At 40.6% G+C, this 21,044-nt stretch overlaps 1 protein-coding gene and 1 long non-coding RNA gene across 3 annotated transcripts in view; one reads left to right on the top strand and one right to left on the bottom strand.

The window, feature by feature from the left end:
- The window catches only part of si:dkeyp-14d3.1 (transmembrane protein 132C), a 118,822-nt gene extending 98,092 nt beyond the window's left edge, over window positions 1–20,730 (top strand). The window contains exons 5-9 of the mRNA XM_044366481.1: window positions 1,584–1,727; window positions 9,628–9,836; window positions 14,204–14,477; window positions 17,430–17,621; window positions 19,126–20,730. Of these exons, the coding sequence (XP_044222416.1) occupies window positions 1,584–1,727; window positions 9,628–9,836; window positions 14,204–14,477; window positions 17,430–17,621; window positions 19,126–20,295 (1,989 nt within the window). The 3' untranslated portion in view covers window positions 20,296–20,730. The remainder of the gene's footprint in view (window positions 1–1,583; window positions 1,728–9,627; window positions 9,837–14,203; window positions 14,478–17,429; window positions 17,622–19,125) is intronic.
- LOC122992657 lies at window positions 16,006–17,522 on the bottom strand. Of its 2 annotated transcripts, XR_006406097.1 has the most exons (3): window positions 17,423–17,522; window positions 16,942–17,189; window positions 16,006–16,825 (listed from the first exon to the last, which is right to left on the bottom strand). It is a non-coding gene; the product is annotated as an uncharacterized LOC122992657 (long non-coding RNA). The 2 variants fall into 2 exon arrangements; XR_006406095.1 differs by having other exon boundaries at window positions 16,006–17,189.
- Window positions 20,731–21,044: the final 314 nt, after the last annotated feature.

Here is a 21,044-nt window from a genome sequence, read left to right as displayed (position 1 = left end):
CTCTACTACAGGGGCAAATTGCAGCATTGGGGTTTTTTACATAAAGCCAAAGCTGATAGGCCAGTAAGAATTAATTTACACTAAGATGTTCCTTAAGTTATAATCCTTTAGATTTTTATGAAACCGAAACTTCATTTTTAAAATCATTTTTCTGGCGTTTTTGCCGTTATTGGATAGTTGAATATTAAGAGGAGACAGGAAATGAGGGAAGTGGGAGAGGGTAAAACACCATCAAAACAATTTTTTGATATTTTCCTGCAACAACTGCTCAGTGTATTTACATTCTGTAATTACTTCTCCATATAGAAGTTTTCCCACCATTATGAAATACATTGAATATATTTTTGTTCTTAGCTTATTTGTACTTTCTTTTGGTGGTACTTCTTATTGTATTGTTCTTGCTTTGCATTTAAATACCATATTTTTCCTGGTACCAGCTGTGTTATTGTTGTTTACTGCACTTTGAATGCCTGTCAAAAACAACCCCTTATCAATAAATTGTATTGTTATTATTATAACTCAGTCAATCTATGAAGTCCCCCTCAGCCCATCCAACCTCCCCTGCAGGGATAAGACAAAGCCATTGTCATGCCCCCTGTGGCTTATAGGAGATAAATGCTTTAGGGCACTGAGTTTGCTGGAAGTGTTTCAATACTGAAAAGGCCAACGAAAAAAGAGGCCAAGCATACAGTAAAGACTGAAGGTAGAAGTTGCATGCACTGTGTATTCTGGACAAGGCAGGGCTTAAGGCGAAGATGGTAATCACAAACACCACAGAGACAGCAAAGAGAGGCCTCAAATTTCTGTGAACCAACATGAATAAAAGCTGGATTAACCCTGGTAACTGAAACATTGAGTGATTTCATGTAATGTAACTGATGATGTGTCTGAGCAGAGAAGTAAATGATTCATAGAAAAATGTTCATGCAATAGGGCACAGATAATTTCCCCACATGAAATATAATTCACTTAATTCACAAATTTAATTTGTCCCCTGTCAATAATCAACTCAAATCTACAGTAAATTTTATCTGCCAATCTGTAATTATGGTGACTAGCCAACCACAATGTTATGCTAATGACTTTCAGCAATTAGCGGGCTGAAGAGCATGGTAGTGAGGGGAATGTTCTCTTATTCAGTCTAATAATTGCATTCACAATAATTAGAATAACACCCAAATAATTATGGTTAATTTCATATCTTACTTCTCAGCTTACAACCTCCACAGTAGCTACTCAAAAAATCTATTAAAATAAAATGCTGCATGTTTCACCTTTTAAAACAAGGAGACCAAATACAACAAAGGAAGTTCAGTGTACTGGACAATGTGCTCACCAGCAGGCATCAGTCATTAGCTGTCCACCCAACTGTGGTTCAGATTTCACAGTGGTTCACCTAATTGAGTGGCTAATTGAGCCACGCCAAGCCTCTTTGGGTCATTTTCAGTAGTACTTGTTACTTGCACTTTTCTTTTTCTTTCTGAGCTAGTAATTACTGCTAGTCTGTTATTGGGTGGATTGTAGACCTGCCAGGCCTTTGACAAGTGTTGTGCTGATCTCTTTTTCTCTCTCACTCTCTGTAGGATGCTGAGATTTTGAACACCGCTGTGCTGACTGGGAAAACAGTGGCTGTCCCAGTAAAGGTGGTAACCATTGGAATAGATGCCTCTGTTACTGATGTCTCTGAAGCAGTCAAGTGTCGCTCCACAGACGAAGACGTGGTTAAGGTCAGTAAGATGAACCGTTGAAAGAGAGATGAGCCCCCGCATCTCTTCTCTTATGAAAACATAACTTGCCTGGCTTCAAATAGATTTTTGTTGACATTTTTCCAGCATAGATTCATGAGGCTTTTATATAACGTACATAAGCATCTAAATATGCAAATATGATCATGTAAATATAGATAGGCACATTGTTACTTTAAATTTATGGGGTACAAAATTGCTGCTCCTTATCTACAGCTGGAAGCCTTTTTATTTGTTCATAATTTAAAGAGATTTTCTCATCAGACCCATGTGGAAGGACCCATAGTGTACACATGTATTTGTCTGCATTCAAATGTAATTAATCAAAATGCGAATAAATTAATTATTTAATATCTGCACAGTCCGTTTAAAGTAACTGACTGTTGACAGTTATCAAGTCCATCCTGGTTATAATTGGGCAACTCAAATGCAATACCTAGTTAATATCAAATCAAACTGAAAATATGTGCATTTGAGGACTGGCACTATCCAAGTATTGTGAAGCATTACAGACAGTACATTAAAGCTTATGTGAAAACAATAAATATTAAAAAATGCTACAGATGAGAAGGTTTTCTATGTTTAGCACATCTATATAAATCCTTCAGAAAGGATAAACAAACAAACACCACCAAACAACATGAAAGTGTATGTTTGATATGCAGCAACTGCTGACAGGTTGCTCGAGTTCTTTTATTTTTAGATCCCCTTTCAAACCTGGGACACAAGGCACAACTGAATAGAAAGTCCCTTAGAGTGATACAAAGTTGAGCCCTGGCATCAGTGGCTTAACATAATACAAAAACTCTCCAGTAGAATCCAAATAACACCATAATCATCTATAGAAAGGCTCAACAAAAAAAAAACCTGATAAATTAAAGACACAGTCTGGTTGTGGTCTGTTTCTGATAAGTGGCTGGGATGTTGCATGGTGTCTAGAAATGGCCCCCTGCTGTACAAAGGGCTCCCTCCAATAGTGTTTCCTTGTTTGAACCTGTCAAGATCAGAGAGGATGGTAAGATGAAGCAAATCAAACTCAAGTAATGTACACTAAAAAGCTCTAATGAAACAAAATCAAAAACTGAAGTCGAGGAGGATATTTTGCCACTTCAGTCCACTTTATCATGTCTGATATGTGAGTTAGAGATGGTTAAGTGAATTCCAGAGGGAAATTAAATTGCAGTCAAAGACATTTGTAAAAAAAAAAAAAAAAAAAAAAAAAAAGCCACAGCTCTGCCTTTGGGATCTCTAGTTCCGAGCATTCATCCTTCTTGCTCAATGCTCAGTCGGAGAAGGCAACTCAGTTCTTTTTCTAAACATAGTCTCCTGCGATCATGTATGTAAACATGACTAATTTATCTAATTCTGACCTGGGGAATTAGCGATAAATAAACACAGAGTGACATTAAACCTGAATAATGAATCACTGTGCACATAAAATGATGCTTCTACTCACTTGTGGCTTTGTAATTGCAGTGAGTTTGAAAAAAAAAAAACCCTAGGTCACATGCTTTTTCTTTCAACCTCTCTGGAGATTTATCTTGCTTAAGCAAATTATGTCTGACGTGTGTAGACAGAAATAAGGCTCTGCCTGCATTATTTTGCATGCACATGTTGCTCTTTCTGGATTTATAGTTTTGACAGTTCAGTTTAGGACTAATGTATATAGCCTGGTTCACTGTATGGAATGAGTTGGCAATAGGAGTTTTACACTTGATCTGGGAGGATGGTACAATCAAGTGCTTCATCTACTGTCATTACACAGCTTCACATGTTGCAGCTGCATGTAGTGATTACATTTTCAAAGACTTAAGGTGGCTATAATCAATATTTGTATATTAACAATGGATCCCATGACTACTTGTATGTGAAGGGGGTCGATCCTAGTGATGAACCTACAAAGAATTGTCACCCAACTCTTCAGTTCCCCTCAGTTCGATGGAGTGTTTTAGTGTCTTTCAGTTCATTGTTTCAGTTTAACAGCCCACATTTTTACTGTTTTGGTTCATTTTCACTGCTCTCAGTAATGTCATTTTCACACACAGCAGGCAGCTGTTTTCAGAGAAGAAGCTTAAACTGTATGGTAACTTTCTAGCACAAAACAAAAGACAGACAAAGTGAACGACTAACTGGTAAACACAGAGGAGTGCTTAGCAACCTACAACAGCTGTTGTACGCTTAAAATATATATCCATATTCTAACATAAAACATATGCTTTTTCAGAATTTACCTTCATTTTTTTAATTAAACAAAAAAAACACATTTCACTCAAAGACGTATAATTGGAATAGCAATATCAGTAGCACAAACATGTTGCACAGCTGTATATTCCTGAGTTTCCACAGCAAGTCTTCTGTCTCCATGTTAGCCATGAACTGTAGCTACTCACAGTCATGCTATGAATGGGCTTTTATAACTGCTGCAACCGTGGAGCAGGGCTATCAGAATATGTACAGACCTTCCCCTTGCACTGAAGTGAGTAGTGTAGCTTAGGCAGATGAGTCTGAGTGGCTTAATTGCTTCTGTCAAGCCAACTCTGTGTACAAGCCAGAGACGGGCTCACCCCACCTTCATGCTCCCTACTCCCATCGCTCATATCTGCCATGGATTGTATCTGTCTGGTGAGTTGTTAATTTCCTGGGCTCGATCCAGAGACAACCTTAATGTCCTCTGTAAGTATTCTCCCGTTAGCTGCCTAATGTGTCTGATGAATGTGGCAGTAGATCCTCCTGGACGTTTATGATACTTTGTGAATCAGACTGACAGAGAGTGTTTAATTCACAGAGACGGTCACATTCTGAGTCTGCCACAACACACATCCTGCTGCGAGGGTGTATGAGGGGTTAAGGGGGCCGCTTATTAAGTAGTTGCATCTTTCTATGTTAAAAAAATTGATTTGGAGCTACGTCAGCCAATGATACACAACAGTAGGAGGGTGTAAGCACGTCAGCGTAATGTATTGGGATGGCTGGATGTCAGCTGCCATGTTTTCCATAATTGTTTCTGCTTAGAATGTTGTAGGGAATAGATCGAAGAAATGCCAGCAGGCAGTTCATTTCTCTGTCATGAGAGATACCGTAGCAGAGCTGTATGCTAATAACCCACACTCATTTACACATTCTTCTCTTCTCAGAAATAAGGGTAAACTATAACTTCATGGAGCTTTGGCAAGAAAAATAATGCTGATAGGATAAACATATGTGTCACCTGCATTTTATTTATCATTCATATCACTATTAGATAGGATCAATGAGCCTCACATGGAGCCCAGTCTAGTGTTATCTAGCCGGCAACCTAATGCTTGTGCGGGCAGGTTGCAGAGCCCCAACTTGTGAGAAAAGTCGAAAACGAAGGGGCTGTCAAAGGCACTTCAGTCTCAGCAGACTGAGTGTAGTGAGAGAGAAAGAGCCGAACAATGAGGGCTGATAAGGAGCAGGGACTCCTCTGACATCTTTATCAGTTTAAACACACTCTCACACTGGGAGCCCTGACAGCACCCAATCTGCTCCATGACTGACTGTAGCCAGGGGAGCGACACCGCCCTTGTAGAAATGTTCAAAAGCTTCATTAAGCAACTCTGTCAGTCCACATTACTTTGCAGTGTTGTGTGGCACTAGTGCGTGAGCAAGGTGCTACCATGTTCTGCACTAATAACATAGAGCAAATATCCATTGATCCTGCACACATCTACTTGAGAATGCAGGGCTTGTGCAGCCCCTAACACAAGTTCTCTGATGGTTGGCTGTAGCCTTAAAGGATGCCCTGCAGCATGTTTTTCAGCTTTCTCACAGGGGTTTTCGAGAGATCCTTGTCTAGGGCTCAGGCCAGTGTAGAAACATAAAGTCCACTGCTTTTGTCAGCTCGATGATAGATGAAAGACCTTTTGTTCCAATGTACCATTTAAAAATGGTCACCTCTACCCAAAAAAGGCTTATTGAAAACATGTTGCTTTTTAAACAGAAAGAGGGCAACAGAAATTATTAATAATGGTGGTATGTACAGAATTGTGGTAGATCCTTCATATTTCAGTTATAGTGAAAGAGGAGCTGAAAGAATTAATGGTTGACCATATTGTCTCAAGGGTCTGTAATTTTTCCACTACTGGTTGGGGAAAAACCATGGTTGTGGCAAATAAACTATGGTTAAGGTATGGTTAGGGTTTGGCAACTAAAACACGTGATTAAGGTTCAAGAAAGGTCATGGTTACAGTTTATAATAAGGTGAACCTTAATAACAGATCTGTGGCAGGGTACAAACTCTATATGGATATAATTCCTGGGGATACTGGACTGAAAAGAGGTGCACCATATGTCCATTTGGACGATAACAAGGGGGATTAACTAAGAGGTGTTTGATGACTGATTTGATGAAAGTTTTCCCTTATGGCAACACCATTGTATTTTCTGCAAGTTAAACACTGGTTTCAAGGAACTCCACTGCAGAGCCAGTGCTAGAAATCTGCAAATATCTGCTTTTATTTATACAAAACCAGCCAAGTTTAATTTCCACAAAAAGTCTCCTGCTGGCTTCACTCTAGAGGTGATGTTGAAGTGGTGGCAGCTTGCACAAAGCTATAGAATCTGTCACACACAAAGTTTTCTTCCTGGTCACAGAGGATATCCTGCCACAGCTCCATGATGAATGGCTGTTTATGGTTTTATCTCGCTGTAGAGAAATAACTTGGGAGTAGAAAAAAAAATATTTCCCCAGACCATCTAATTCCATCTTGTTCCAGCCATGGTAGTCTGCTACATGATGGGATCAATAGGATTGACAAAGTGCCCAAGAAAGAAAAAAACAGGGTATCTCTGTTTAATGCTGCGTTCACATGGATTCAGGCAGATGGTAGATGGCAGACGGACAACATCTTCTGGACGGCATGGGAAAAATAAACAGTCCAACAGCCCAACGCAATGGCAGGACAGCAAAACGATACACGCATGATGATATGGTGATGTCGTGTTGCTTACAAAGAATGGAATAAAATATATTAAATTAAATTATTCCATGTCCGTTATTTTATGTAATTATTCTAGTAATGCATGTAACTATAAAATGCAGCTTTCTCTTAATATACTATTGCAAACTTAAAATTAATTTATGAATTAAATTCCTTACAAAATTCCCCAAAAACCTTGGTAGGATGTCAAGCTCTGATCATATAATTCCGGGTGTTGTTGCAACAAAATTATTAGCTTCTTGTTGTTCAAATCACCCATGTTTTCTCGTTGTGTGAGGGAACTACGTAACATTCAGTTGTAAATTCTGTCACTGAGGATGGCAAAAATTTAAAATATTTTAACTTTTGACAGCAATGCTGTCTACTGCTACTGTTGCTGGTATTCTCTGCCAACCTCACCTAATTTTACCATCCTGCTCTCGTCCACTAAAATGATATTTAGTTTGCTGTCTACCATCTGCCTGAATCCATGTGAATGCAGCGTAAGACATACTGATTAATTACCTCTGTGAGTGGTTCACTAGTTCAAAAACTATTTATCTTATACTGGCCCTTTATGCAGCCCCTCAGTTCAGCCTCTGTCTCTTAACAGGCAGTTTGAGCTCCTGTCTATTTAAGGCCCCCCTCCTGATGAGCCCACTCTGTTCTGATTGGACAGCTTTTTGGAAGCCTGCTGAGGGGCAGCCATATCAGAGTTGTGTTAAGTTACTGCCAATGCAAACCCAACCAAATTTCTGCTTTACCGCTTCATATTAAAAGCTTTTAAATTACTAAATAATGGGAGACTTTTGTGGTGAAGAATTTACAGGAAATGAGGTGTTACCCACCGAATTAGCAGTGCTAAAAACCCGTATTGAGACATTTAGAGCTCTTTGTTCAAGGGATCAGTTAGAAATAATGCTGTGTGTGGAGCAGATGACTATAAAGAAATCTGTCACGACCTGACATCAGCTCAGGCTGAAAGTAGAAAAAACTGTTGGAAACCAAGCGTTAAGTGCAGTCTGATTATACAGTCCCCTTTAAACACTCAATAACTACAGTAAAAGTGGAGGGCTGTTTTTGAAGGTTTACTGAATCAAAGGCACAAACAGCATGCAAAGACTGCAAAAAATAATGAACACAGCCACCGTGACATCACCCATTGGTTCACGGACTTCCATTCTGAAGTCTCAAGTTTGCATTTTGACTGTTACCATGTTGGATTTTTGGCGCCATGAGTGACCATATTTGGATGAGAAGGCCTAGCTGAAGCTAATGTCGCTGCTAGCTTGGTTAGCACCGTGCATTTACAGTCTATGGTTAACTGTGCTAATCCTAATGCTAAGGCTAATTTTTGCCAGCGAAATACAGGCTTAAAACCATTGAAACAAAATGTACTTACCAGGAAAAAATGAACATCTGACTTTTTAGAGGGTCATTTAGTACATCCAAACACTGAACAAGACTTTTTTTAGGCAACCGAAATGTTACAATTAACCGGAAACACACTGACGTAGCGACGGCTATGGCTATGCCTACTGCTCAGCAACTTGTCTGTGACGGCAGCTGTCACTCAAAGTGCCAAAATGCCCTTAAATATGCGGAATTTTAAGCCTTAATAAAATTTAAAAGGGTGAGCTATATAAAAATTCAAACTTGTACAGTTTTAATGAATGGGTAAATTAGCTATAGAGACAAAACCGTTTTTTGTACCAGGCTGTAAACATGTTTATTTCTGCTGTTAAGTTGGGCATTTTTACTTGGGGGTCTATGAGGATTGACTTGCTTTTGGAGCCGGCCTCATGTGGCCATTTGAAAAACTGCAGATTTTGGCACTTCTGCATTGGCTTCATTGTTTAGCCCCGGATTTTGCCGCTTGACAATATGTTTCAGATACAATGTAAATATAACAAAAAGGTAAATATGTCTGTAATACCAAGTAAGTATACAATGAATTGAAAATAGCATTATCGTAGTACTAATATTACCATACAAACAAGAATAAGAGTAATTTGCAAAGATACTACTTTCTGATATAATCAACAAATATTGGGCTCTTATTAATAATATATGCCTAATAAACAAATATATTCACAGAAATTGCGTCTTACAAAACGTGTGAAGAGGATGGCAAAAGATTACAATTCAAACTCAGTTAGATGCACATTAACAGCCATTCATCTCTTGCTGAATAACAAAATCCTGTATAGACAGGAAAGGAGGTAAGTCTAACACTGCTGTATGCAAACTGCCAGTGGGGGGCTCCAAAACAACAAACACAGTCTACACAGTCTAGAACAGATCCTCTTTGGATTTTTGTGTATTTGTGTATGTTATGTGTTTGTAGTGTTTGAAAGGCCATATCATAAGGCTTTTAAAGGGAGAGGGAGGGAGAGGACTCTGGGCATTAATCAAATGCTGGAACAAGTAAAAAAAGAAGCACTCATTCTCTTCTTCAAAGAGAACGAGTCAGAGCTACAAAGAATTGTGTCTTTCGATAGCACAAAATTGGCCCAATCTTTCCTTTTGTAAAGCAATTTATGAAACAGATGACTTTGAGTTTGGTCATTTTATCAAGAGACAACTGCTCTCCTCTTACTAGGTTCCATCTGTTGGTTCTTCTTTTAGCCATAGGCAGGACTATAATAGAAGAGGCAGACCATGACCTGTTTTCCCTCAGGTTCAAAGATGTCCTTGCTGCCCTACTCCCTCTTTTCCTGAGTGTGGAGCTGATAGAGTACCTTTTATCTTGTTCAAAGTTGCTGTATCAGTGGCGAGCTCAGGAGCATAAAGACTTATAATCAACTTGTAGGACCTGGCCTACAGTGTACACTGTACAGTGTATTGCACCGTGTAATTCAGTGTGTAGTCATCTGGTGCAACCGTCTGGGGAGCTCAACCTAAATGCCATCTCTCTTAACCTTCCCTCTCCTCCTATGCAGGTGTCAGACCGGTGCGACTACGTTTTTGTGAACGGCAAGGAGATGAAGGGCAAGGTGAAGATGACGGTGAACTTCACCTACGGATACCTGAGTGCTCAGCTGGAGCTCAACGTGTGGATCCCTCGACTCCCCCTGCAGATTGAGGTGTCAGACACAGAGCTGAGCCAGATCAAAGGGTGGAGGGTGCCCATCATAGCAAGCAGTCAGAGGTACAGTACTGCATGGGTCTGTTAGTTACAGGGCTTTGTGTCTGTGTATCCTGCTCACTCACTTAACGAAAAGTTAAATAAATAAAATAAAGATTTTAATTCATTTGACCACATCAAACATCGCCCCTTTAATAGACTCAGTTATGAGGTGTCCTGTAGATTATTCACTGGTTTCTTGCACATTTCTCGGGATTTGTTAGGATTAGCTATAGAAATTAACTTTCTCACCCTATAAAAAATATTGTGTGCTTCTACATTCTCCTATCATTGCTTCTTATAAATACTCATGGTCAGAGTACTTTATCCACCTTTGCAGCAGCTTGGTAAGAGGGTAATGAATAGCCTTTATTCCAGGTGATGTACTCGATTTGAATCATGGCAGGCATAGATAAGATAATGATGAGACATGTGACTGAACACCACTCCACCTTTCTCTTTCCAGCTTCAGCCCTACTGATAGGTCAAGGCTGATAACAAAATGGCTGACCTGTGCAATACAGCTCGCCATTAAGACTGAGCCTGCCATTGCGCCTCTTAGTCGTCAGCAGGACAGAACATTATTAGAGCTGTCTGGAGGTTAGACCTCTCCCCTGAGGCCTCATCACTAACAGCACCTCTGCCAATGCCGCTGTGCAGTGCTACTCTGCAATTGTTGAAATCCATCAATTGGTGGCGCAGCTATCAGCCTACCTGCAGTAATTACTTCTGGAAAAGTGTTGAGGTTGGACTTGGACTTGGACTCACCCCACGCACCAGTGTGGTTACTCTAATTATCCCTGCTCCCTTCTTATTTTGAGTGACAGAGGTACAGCATCCGACTAATACCATGGCTTGACGAGAATGTTGCTCTCCCAGCTGCGCGCTGGTATGCCTTTATCAGCGGGGACAGCAGAGTTGTGTTGTGATTGTTGATGCCAGCACCACTGCTGATGAGCTGCACAGAGCTTTGTTTTTTTTTCTGTCTTCGGCCCGTCTGTGTTTATCAGGGGATAACAGGCGTGACCTTGCAAAGTAGCACTATGCCTGTTGGTGAGAGCAGGCATTGGTTCACTGTCCATAAGCCAGGACCTTCCTCTATGAGCCAGGCTGGCAAGTCATGGCCACACTGAGGGGTAGAGAGAGAAATAAAGAGACAACAGGCCTGTTAGTGGGATAGTTGCAGAAGTACTTCTCACACAGTGTTTGACTGATACTGCCTGTATGCCTCACCTCTTCCCTCCGTAAGCCCTGTCAAAACAGGGACAAGATAAGCCTTCGCAGACACCAAACTTCAGTGTAGACGTAGCACTCAGGCATGCACCACTCCTTTAACACTTTTTTCAAGCCATGTAGCCTATATTGAGCTTCTTTTTCTGCTTTATTTTATAGTGTTTTATACATTTGCATCGTACAGTTATTTTTTATTTCTTTTCTTTATCCATGGTGCACTTTAAGACAAGCCGCGTGAGTGTTCTCTTTCTACTGTAAAACACACAGCTGTATTTGAATTCCCTGCAAGATTCAAACAGTAAACAACAATCAACCGTTGTCAGATAGAGTTGCTTCTGTATATATAGAAGCAGCACTGCCTATTTCTGTCCAAATGACCTTCGTCATGTTATTGTAGCAGAAAATAAAATGCAAAAATAAAAATAAGCATGACACACACTTAAATATGCAGCATCTCCTCTGAAGTCAGAACTGGGCTTGAAAGTGAATGAAGCGGAAAGAAAAATTGCTTTGTGAAGCAGGTTGTTCTCGGCACTGAGTGTGATTTGTTTATTAGATTAACCTTAGATTAGATTTTGAGATGGCTGCACAAGCACTGGCGGAGCAGATTTATACCGGAGCTAAAAGGGTTGGACTTCACTATCAGCTTGTTTATTCCTGAATCCATTACATCTGACTAATACCTGCATGTATAAGTGTCTCCATAAATATACTGTTTAAACACTGAGTCAGTCAATATGTCAGTAGATACTCCGATAACATCAGTGTCATTTGTCAATTATTGACTGTGAATGTCAAAAAACAAATTCTGTTTACACCCAAAACAATCACAATAAGGAGTTAACCAAAGCAAGCATCGGTGAGGAACTTTCAATTACTGTCACTGGAATAATTAGAAGATGGTGATCAGAATCACTGACAGACGTTTTCTCCTCTGCGTATAATATTTAAATGAGTGGAGAGAAAGTATCGAGAAAATGGAGAAAAGAAATGTATGAAAGGAAAGGAAAATTAATGTTTGATCACAAATTCATGAATCACAAACCTTGTTATTCTGTTTTGGAAAAAGAACAATGTATCTGAGCAAGGGCGATATTTTATGCAGCTGGTAGTTCTTTTGTTTTTTTATGTGAATTCAAAGATTGGCCTTTAATTAGCTGTGGTGGACTAAGGTAACCCAGTGGTGAGGTTTCATGCATTTGAAAAAAACTAATAGAAAGTAATGACTTGAATAAAACTCAAATAACATCCTTGCCTGTAAATTTGGCACAGTATTCTACCTCTGTGTGAAAATGATGTAAAAGTCATAAGTGGGGAAGTTAGCACTCATGAATATGCAATAAATGTGTCATGCAGGGCCTGTTTAGAGACAAGCGTTCTGCTATTTTAAGCTAATGTTTAAGCATTTGTAAACCAGTGTTAAAAAATGTATGTAATCACAAGACTGGAACCGAGACAAGACTAATATTTGATCATTTCTCCTTTCTGTGATCTGCTCCCACTTCTACTACATTTACACTCAATTTAGCCATGCTATGGTTCATAAACTGAATAAGGATTTATTTTTCTTAATAAGAAACCAGACCACATGGATACTTGGTCCCAAATTATATTTTGCAGCATGCAACAAACATGCAAAGTCTGTCATTATCTTGTTTCTCTTGGGGTAATAGTCAGTATTTTGCCGGACTTGGGCAAGCCAGCATTAGTACTAAGATCACAACATACAATAAAAAGTAAAATATATATTTATATTTGGGAAGACACCTCAGTTTAGCTGAAATTCAAAGCCACTTGATGTCAGTGTTCAAAACACATTTACAGTTTGAAATGGGTGTTGTCACTTGGCCTCTTGAACCTTGTTGAATGCTGAATCATTTGTCACAGTGACCCTCCATTTTCCACAGTGGAGTGATTTCTTCTGTGAATGGCTGACATTCAGTTGCATGTGAAATTGGTCCTGCCAGTGAAGGTTTTAAGCCCTTAACTCCAAATCTCACTGTACTCTCGGCTTTTCTCCAGAGCGTGCAACATCTTTATTCCCACGGTTTCGCATGCAGTCGGATTTCTCAGGGGATTCAGACAGGAGACAAGCAGAGCGGATAATCGCAAGAAAAAACAGTTTAAAAGACTAATTCCTCCCCAACCCCCCTTTATCATGATCTCAACTTCTTCTTGCGTGTATGTGTTATTGAGACAGAAAGAGCGACAAAAGAACAAATGACAGTGATTAGACAGAGAGGTGGGTGTACACTACAATATATGATTAGTAATTTTATTGACGATTCACTTTTGTGTTTGCAAGTGTCCCAACTGTGCCGCAGTGTAAGACTGAAGAGCATTTATTCTCCCAGATCAACCGTTCAAACATTGCGTTCTCAACATCTCAGCACACTTTATCTGTTGTTTTTATAAAGTTGTTTGTCGAAGCAAAATACAAAAAACTCTTATGGACAAAATGTAATGATATTGCAGCTATATTGTAACCATTTAAATCTAGTTTGTCATACTCAAAGCAATTTTCCTGGTGAGAAGGAGCTGAGCCTCTGTTGGCTGATTTGTTGCCTAAAGTAATAAAATTAGATTTGCCTGCAACGGAGCAATCAGGGAAGCTATTAAGTAAAGCAGTAAGGAGGTGTATGCACATTCACAATCCAGACCGGGTGCTCCAGCATGGAGAGACACTGAGGAAGAAAAATGATAGCCATACACTGGATTGATCCTCTCTTAGTGGTTTAATAACAACATTGAGTCTTTATGGGTAAACATCCCTGTATGAGTTATGCTGCTGTGTGTGTACATTTGACAGAGATCGGTTAAAGTTAAAATGGTGCTGAAAATACCACAAACCACAAATCAATGCAGAGTGGAACAGATTTTTTTTCTTCTCATCTCTAACTATATTAGCATATACAGTATGTGTCACAATTATTTTAGTTTGCGACTGTCATATTTAGACTATACTGTAGCTATAACCATAAAGCACATGCAATAAGGCCCTTTACTTTCCACAGTAACTTGCTATTTGTGGGTTTGAGTGAACTGTCTCAACAACCATTGATCATGTTAGCATTTGGGTTGTGAACATGTGTGCAAGTACAGTCCCAGAAAGCCGCCATAATGGCTGCAGACTCTCAGTCTTCTTTTGTAATCGCCAGGTCCACACGGGACAGCGAGGATGAGGATGACGAAGACAGACGTGGACGAAGCTGCACTCTGCAGTACCAGCACGCCATGGTCAGAGTCCTGACCCATTTTGTAGCCGAGTCACCTGATCCTCGAGGCCAGACAAGCTTCATGTTGGGCACTGATTGGCAGGTGGACATCACAGAGCTGGTGTGGGATTTCTTGAAGGTAGAAGACCCACAGATTGCACAGCTGCTGGACAGAAAGATACTGGTGGGACTTGACATGGGAATGACCACTATCCAGGTAGGCCATGCGCTACTTAAAGGATCTGGGGCCTTATTCACAAGTATCTTTCTTACCGCTATGAGTCTTCCTAAATGGTGCTAAAAGTTCCTTGCTAAGAGTTTCCTCTTCAGACCTTCTCACAACTTTTACTGAGGAACTGAAGGAACTCCTAAGCTGACAGAAGGGGCAGGGTTGATCCTGTTGCTATGGATGACTTACTTACTCACTATGTCTACAATGACTGGCTGACAGTTGATCAGACTGTGTCAGTGAATGTGGAATAAAAGATTAATCAATGGAGCAAGGAACAAATTAAATTATATTGATGAATCGATAGACTGCAGCAGCTGTCTTAGTGACTTACAGTAGGAGTCCTCTAGACTTCTCACAGACTGAGCAGCTGTTTTTAGTGCTGAAATGTTTTGAAAAATAAAAACGTAGGAGTCTTAAAGTTAGGACTGACTGAGGAGATTTTCCTAACTCAGCCAGTCAGGAGCTACCTTTAGCTTTAAGATGTTTTGTGAATATGGCCCCTGATGTGTAACATTTAAAAATGTGAAAGCATTATTAAAGGATAATTCCATTTGATTATAACTTGGATCTTTCTTTCATACTTTTGACAATCATTTCTATTAGTGAGCCAGGAACTTGGCAAAATCACACATAAGAAGGTAACACAAAGAAAGAGCAGTCAGTCAGTTTGACAGATCTTACAAATAAATGCAGGTTAGCCAAAATTATTTCACAGTGAAAACAAAGGTCAGATGTAAAATTATTACTCAAACTGCACATTGCTCCTTATTCAACTTTGACCCATTGTACTTGTTTTCCTGTGCAATGTGGTACTATTACAGACATCAGTGCTTTAGATTGACTTGTTTGTCTGTTTGTCTGACCTCTTGTATTTTTGCTCCGTCGAACTTCATTGTAGTGATGTTGTTATATTCACAATCTCAGCAACTACTTGATGAGTAAAGTGGTATTACTAACGATGGTAGAAACCACAAAAACCAGTTGCAGTAAACCAGAACTATTCCTTCTTCAATAGGCAGGTGTAAAAAAAAAGACAATAGTTGGTAGCCTTTGTCCAATGCCAGTACATTTGTTAAGTAATCTGAATGTTCAATTGAGTTATAGTGGCTCTTCACATGTGGATGCTACTCGTTCCAGTGCTTCCCAAATTAACTTTATTTCCCATGAATCCTGTTGTTCCCCGTCTCAGTGATGGTCTTAGCTACTTGTCCTTCTTCCTTCCCCCGCCAGTGCTTTGTAAAAACATGGAGAAGGATCTGGAAACAGCTCTTCATAACAATGAATATGCATTCACTCATTCCACCATCTGCCATCATGAGAATCTTTTAATGCTTTAGTCATGTTTGTGCCAGAAGATCAGTGCCTGCTTCCGCTCTGGTGTTGCAAAGTTATCCTGCATATTTCCCCCCAAATCTGATGACACACAATGTAAAATGCAGTGCAGAGGGCAGTGGAGGTTGCCAATGATCTTGGCAAAGGTCTGTTTTGTGTAATTACTCTAGTTACTCAAAACTATTGTGGTAATGATTTTATTACTGTTATAATATCATCAAATTGGAAACATTTCAATTACTTGAATATTGAAAACATATATTGTCTTGCATAAATAAAATCACCATGTAGTACACAATTCTGAACTTCACTGTTGTGCATCTTTTTGTTAACATAAATGCATGCTAGAACAAACCTGTGAAAGGTGAATAATACACGGTAGGAACATGAACATATTATGTATTCCAGGGACAATAACAGATGCCGCTGTCGATGCTACGGTTCGACTAGTACCTCCTTTTGTCTAGTACAGGCAGGTGCTTGCTGGTGTGTCACAGCCTGTATTGTGGGCTCTCAGCAGCTGGCGACAGTGAGTGGGTTCTCCCCCTCTGCCTTTTGTTTGTTGGGCTCTTTAGGCTAACTGGATGAATATCAGTCTCCTAATGACATCTGTGTGAGTGGGATCCGTTCCCTGGCATCTGAGGACTCATCTGTCTGTGTGCAGACGTGTCTTCACATTCGCAAAAAAAACCCAAGCTTTGATGAAACAAGCAAAAACCGGAAAACATGACAAGTGCAAAGGTCTGACGGCTGTGACTACCTGTGCCACGCACGATGCAGACTGATGCATGAGGAGACCTTTATAAGGATATGCATAAAGTCACTCTGTACTTTGGATGGCATTCATCATAAACACAGTATGACTTCCTGCCTCTGTTTTGGGGTTAAAGTGTGCTTCTCCTCTGGATTACCAGTATTAATCAAAGGGAATGGATTCTTACCTACAGGAGATATGGGGGTTGGATGGCAGCCAAGTAGAGCTGTTGTTTGATCTACACAGCCTGAGAAAACGGATAAAATAAAAAGTAGGTTTTGTGTATCGTTTTGCATATTGCGCAGGGGCTTGTGAGCCTTTTATGTTAGATGAAACACTTGCAAAGACATTTTCTTAAATCACCTATAACTTGTGGTAATCTGCTTTTTCAAGTCTGTGACATCTTCACTGCTAAGTGCTCATTGATGTGATGTTTTTGCATTCCACTTCACTTGTCAATCAAGCGGTGTGACCAGTGGTGACTTATTACTGCTTTCAGCTTTTCTGTTGATGAAGTTTGAGTTTCTATAGGTAGTGCTCCTTTCTCTGTTCAGCTTTAGTTGCTTTCGTTGCTGATTTCTCCTGGGAAAGACCTCTCCAACCTGGGGTGTCTAGAGCAGGAAATGAAAAGCTTTTATAAAGGCTATAGAATAGACTGAGACACTTTTATACAGAGTTGCATCTGTAATTTATCTTACCAGAATGTCACAGATTATTGTTCAACAATCATAAAATTTGAAACTAAATTAGTGCAAGCAAATTTAATTCATCATCTTTTCCTTTTAAAATTCCTTTAGTATTGCACTTGTAATCTGAAATGTGTTTCCTTCCCTGTCTTTTGCACCTCCTAGGTGTTGTCTCCTTTGTCAGACTCAATCCTGGCAGAGAAGACTATCACAGTGGTGGATGACAAAGTGACCATCACAGAGTTGGGGGTCCAGCTGGTCACGGGCCTCTCCATGAGTCTCCAGCTCAGTCCAGGAAGCAACAGAGCCATTCTGGCTACCACGACCACACAGGAGGTTCTGCAGAGCCCAAAACAGGTCGGGACACTGTAATATATATAATAGACCTGAAATAAAGTGTGAAGTGAGCCTTATTTTATTGCTCATCTCTCACTATGCCATCACAGTTATATGAAAATAGAATAAAACCACACCACCAATTATTTACAAACACTATTTAGCTAGGTGTGATTAAGACAGAGTGATGTCTATTCATTTAACACCATTAATTATTGCCTCAAAGCATTAGTCTGTTAAATTATTCTTCATTGATTTGATTGCAGTTTGATAAAAGACAGAATTTTATATATCTGCTGAAGCCAAAAATGTGCATTCTGCAGTCTTGATTATTGTGCTTTCCAAAACAAAAGACTTACTTCCAGATTCCATTTCACACTAACAGGGCCCTTGAATGAGCAATTTTACAATCAAAGAGAGCCGTGAGTGTGCATGTGCTCATGTACATGTGTCTATTTGTTTGTTCCACACCATCCCTAACCCTCTTAACTCCGAGGCTTGAAAGCCAGAGTGTGACAGAATGTGTTTCCTTGGGCAGCTAATAGAAACGGGAGCTTAATCTCAGAGCATGTAAAAGCAACACCACAGCTTCTGTACCAAAATTTGACTTACAGCCCAAACTTGGCCCTCCTATCATATTTTGCCTCCCTTTCTCATTTGCTGTAGCTACCCTCGTTGTGGCCTCTTTGATCTGCCTATCAAGCCCTGTCACTCGTTCTCCAAACTGCTCCTTTGCGTTACTCTTCACTCTCCTCCAACTGAGAAAAGAGGGGACGGCCATTTATCTGCCCTATCTCCACACGCAAAGTGTGAAGATAAGCAGGCAGCACTGCACTCTAAGTCCTCTGGAGTCAGTAATTAGGAAAGACCACATGGACAGACCACCGTGGGGATCTACTTGTACGCCTCTGGGGATTTGTCCTTCGGCGACAAAAAAAGGCAAATTGTGAAACTGCAGTAGGAGCAGGCCTTAAGATGCCCATGTATGGCAAATCCTCAGTCACATGAACAATGTTTAATGTTATTGTTTGATCTTTTCTGCCTATCTTTTTAATCTGTATCCTCCTTAGCTTAGAGAGAATAGCTGCTGAGTTAGTGAAACCATGTGACTTAGTGAGCTTGTATTCAACTTACGTCCCACCATTCAAAAGCTCCAATATATTGTAAGTCTCTGTGGTGCATTGACAAAATGGACATTGAATGCAAACAATCAGTATCATTTTTACTAATTCACTATCATCCTGAAAGTAACAGCCAGTGACAACAGGAAAGAGGATTACCTGAGAGCACCTGAACATCTGGTTGATGCTCTAACTACCCAGCAAAGAAGCCTTTCATAATAATCTCAGAGCTAATACACTGAAAACAAAATTATCCGTTACAGTCTGTTTCTGCTAAATGAGGCTAGATGCAGTATTTTTATACTATAAGTTCAATTGCTTGTCTTTGTGTCCCTCACTATTTATTTTCTCTTATTCTTACTCTCTCTTCTTGCATTTTGTTTTGTGTGTGTGTATTTTCGCAGGAGGCTTTGATCAGCGCCTGGCTACAGTTCAGCGACGGCTCTGTAGCTCCTCTAGACCTGTACAATCCCGACTTTTTTGTCCTGACAGCCACCTCCCTGGACGAGGATATAGTGACAGTGCAGCAGGACCCCTCGTGGAAATGGCCTGTCATTGTGACGGAGGCGGAGGGCCAAGGCTTGCTGGTCAGAGTGGAGATGACTGTTTGCGAGATCTGCCAGAAGTTCAAGCGCCGCAGCATCCTGGCAGCAGGGAACTGTAACATCAGGGTGAAGTTTGGTTATAGTGACAGCTCAAGGGGAGGGAGCAGCGATTACGGCCCCGATGGAGAGGATGTGGAGAACAGGGGTAGGCTATCCCCCTCCCAGGACAGGACCAACCTTGACACCCACTACTATGGCAGCTCCATCTCCGACATGGAGGACGGGGTGTTGAGGAGGGCCACCACCACTAGAAGTGCAATAATGCGCAGACCCAATGGGGATAAACTTTCAGACGATGGTAGCCAGAACATACCAATCGACTTTGCCGACTTTCCTGCCCAAGTGGACCTTCCCCGTGGCCGCAACATGGACGATGACCTCATTCAGACTGCTCGTGGACTCACAGACCTGGAGATCGGCATGTACGCCCTGCTGGGGGTCTTCTGCCTCGCTATCCTGGTGTTCCTCATAAACTGCATTTCCTATACCCTCAAATACCGCCACAAGGAGTTCTCCATTGAGGGCCAAGAGAACATGAACCATGCCCACGACTGGGTGTGGCTGGGGAATGAGGCAGAGCTACTAGAGAGCCAAATCAGCTTGTCACCCCAGCAGGAGGAACAAACCTCCATGATGGACTCAAGCAGCGGGCTCGAGGAAGGCAGCCACTTGCTGAACGGAGGCTCAGCCCAGAAGAACGTGCAGGGCCAAGTGCACCGGGCGGCGGACACAAGCTGCATAACCAAGGAAAGCAAAGGAGACTCACCCACCACCAAGAGGAAGCGAGTCAAGTTCACCACATTCACCACCATCCCCTCGGACAATAGCTACCCCACTGTGAACACACTGACTGGAAGCCACAGCCAGGACATTAAGTGGGTGTGCCAAGACGTAGAGATGGGAGACTCCAAGGAGTTGCGCAATTACATGGAAAGATTAAATGACAGTGCTTTAAAAGAGGTGGCATAATATACTGTGTGCACTTGTAACAAACTCACCCTTATGCCTTTCAGAGGAAAGTGGGTCTGGATATAAACTTGACCCTAGGTCGGTGAAAGAGAAAGACATTTACTTCAGAATCACCCCAAACTGCCAAAGGGTCACAAAATTCAAGAGGACTGTCACAATGCCACAAGTGACTGACGGTGAATCACTAATGAAAAATATGTCAATGAATGAGGACATCAGGTGGTTCTTTTCGTTTCATTTGTTTATCAGATGATTACCTTTTTATCATCATTTTATTATTACAGGGTTTAGATAGAATCAAGTAATGATCCCTGAACTGATCAGCAGTAACTATGACCTGTGATATCCAGACAACATGTAAATTTTAAAACCAACAGTAACATGAGTAGATAGATGTTCCAAATGTTTGTGCACATTAAATGGTTTTGGAAGTTTTGTAACATTTTGGATATTAATTTCTTATGCCACATCCTCACTCTTTGGAAGAGTTCTGGAAAGGCCGAAGCAAGCCAAGAGAAACTCCTGCATGTAGTTGGGGAAAAAAAGGCACAACTTCCCGGTTCATTCTCATCCTCCTTAACACGGCAGAGGACCTGTTATGTATATACTGAACAGTCTCCTACATATTGTATTGCTCTGTATATTGTATTTTCATAACATTTAAGGAATACACAACAATGTCAAGAGCGTGTATCAGCTTTTATTGACCGCAGCATCATAAGGCCATTCATTTCTCATATCCTAAGGGA

This window comes from Thunnus albacares, chromosome 2, assembly GCF_914725855.1.
Source record: "Thunnus albacares chromosome 2, fThuAlb1.1, whole genome shotgun sequence".
Classification (NCBI taxonomy): Eukaryota; Metazoa; Chordata; class Actinopteri; order Scombriformes; family Scombridae; genus Thunnus; species Thunnus albacares.
Note: the sequence above shows the minus strand (reverse complement) of the source record. Positions and strands in the feature narration are given on the sequence as shown.